The following is a 1918-nucleotide window of genomic DNA, read 5'->3' on the forward strand; positions in this document are numbered from 1 at the left end:
ATTCACTGGTGTGTCTCAACCCATGAGTAGCCTAGAAAAGGGCTAGCACATAGTGAGTGCCCAATGAACGTTAGGTGATCAATAAGGGAGGGCAGATAACTTACGAGGGATACCCAGGAAAGAAATGTTTATGACCCATGTCTTACGTACATATGTCACAGCTAATTCTCTTACTCTCTTGCAGTTAGTCAAAGATGTAAATGTAGTGATTCTGTTATTGGAAAGTGAGTTCTAGGATATTTTTTGAGGTCCTTTTCTGACAATGGCTCTAATATTGGAATATATTTTACCTAATGACTACTATCTCAAACAGGTGCTTGCTGAAAACAATTCACGTAGATCACTCCTTCCCAGAAGTGGTTGATCTATTCTGGTGCAAACCTTCACGGAGGGAGCTAGCAGAACAACATGGACCAGAAACTGAAGAAAAGGGAAAAGACACTTGGCCAGAAAGGCCTTGGTAGAAGAGCTGTCAGTGGGGACAAGTCACCGCCAGCCCCGCAGAAACCTCCTGACACGACGTGGACCTTATGTGATGAGGAAGTGTGCTATGAGACTAGCTTTCGGGTTGTTGAAGAGGATTCCTTCTCTGACTGTTACATAGAATGCATAATAAGAGGTGAGTTTTCTGAACCTATCATGGAAGAGGACTCACTTCTTAAGTCCTTTGACTGTCTGAAACAAGGATCAGAACAAGAGCTTTCTCAACAGGTTCTTACGGCAAGCTCACTTCTTGAACGTTCCTTGGAATACATGAAAAAGGGGGCAAAACAAGAACTTCCTCAACAGTTTGGTGGAGAGAATTCACTTCTTGAGTCTTCTGAGTACATGAAAGGCAAGAAGCTTCCTCCTGGAGAAATACCCAGCATTGACTTTTCAGATCCTAAACAGCTCACAGAATGTACTAAAATGAAGCCAAGTACAAATAAAGAATATGATGCTCCAGAAAAAATTGTTTGTCCTGAGAGTGGATGCATAAGAGAGTTCAAGAATAGAGCATCCCTGAGAAAGCATCTCCGAGTTCATAGTCCCCGAGATCACGTATGTGCAGAATGTGGGAAAGCCTTCAAGGAGAGCGCAAAACTAAAAAGACATTTTCTGGTTCATACTGGAGAGAAGCCATTTCCGTGTACTTTTGAAGGGTGTGGAAAACGTTTTTCCCTGTCCTTCAATTTGCGTACACATGTGCGCATCCACACTGGGGAGAAACCTTTTGTATGTCCCTTTGAAGGCTGTCTCAAGAAGTTTATTCAGTCAAATAACATGAAAGCGCACCTCTTAACTCATGCAAAGGCCGAAAGAAATGAGTCAATGAAAGAAGATGGAAAATAATCCTCAAACAGGATAAGCGTATTAACAAAAGAATGGCAACAAATATGCCTCATTGATTATTGTTTCAGGAAACAATTTTTAAATCAATATTGCCACCCTACAAGGTATATTTTTTTAAAATGTTACTAAGATAGATGCTCCTATAGTCTGTGATGTTATTTTAGAACTTTGTGTAAAATTATAGTGCAGTTCCAATAATAATGTCAGTAATGAACTTACTTCAAAAGCATAATCCTTAATATATGACAAATTGGATTTTTGGATATGGGACTTAATATCCCATACTATAAGTACGAAATTAACTTTGCTTTTAAGTTTGTAGTTTCCAACTGTTTAGCTTTTTCCTTTTATACTTAATACATATGATAATTCTAGAGAATGAAAATTTTGCAGCAGATTGTCACTAAGTGAATTAGTTAAAATTTTTAAGTTAAATATATTGTTTAATCATTTTATTTTTGTATTTTATCACTGTATCAAACTATACTGAAATCATATAGTAGATGTAAATGGTTGATAGTGTCAATCCATTTGAATCCATTTTAGATATTTTTAAATAAAAGGAAATAAAACCCCAGAAATCAAA

General features: G+C 37.4%; 1 protein-coding gene across 1 annotated transcript; it reads left to right on the forward strand.

The window, feature by feature from the left end:
- Nucleotides 1-408: 408 nt before the first annotated feature.
- Nucleotides 409-1332, forward strand: ZFP42 (ZFP42 zinc finger protein; the record flags this gene model as incomplete). The annotated part of the gene is made up of 1 exon (XM_082863624.1): nt 409-1332. The coding sequence occupies one exon, from the start codon at nt 409-411 to the stop codon at nt 1330-1332; it is 924 nt and encodes a 307-aa protein (XP_082719750.1).
- Between the last annotated feature and the right edge of the window lie 586 nt (nt 1333-1918).

The sequence above is a fragment of the Leucopleurus acutus genome (genome assembly GCF_964270905.1).
Source record: "Leucopleurus acutus genome assembly, chromosome: 21".
Lineage (NCBI taxonomy): Eukaryota > Metazoa > Chordata > Mammalia > Artiodactyla > Delphinidae > Leucopleurus > Leucopleurus acutus.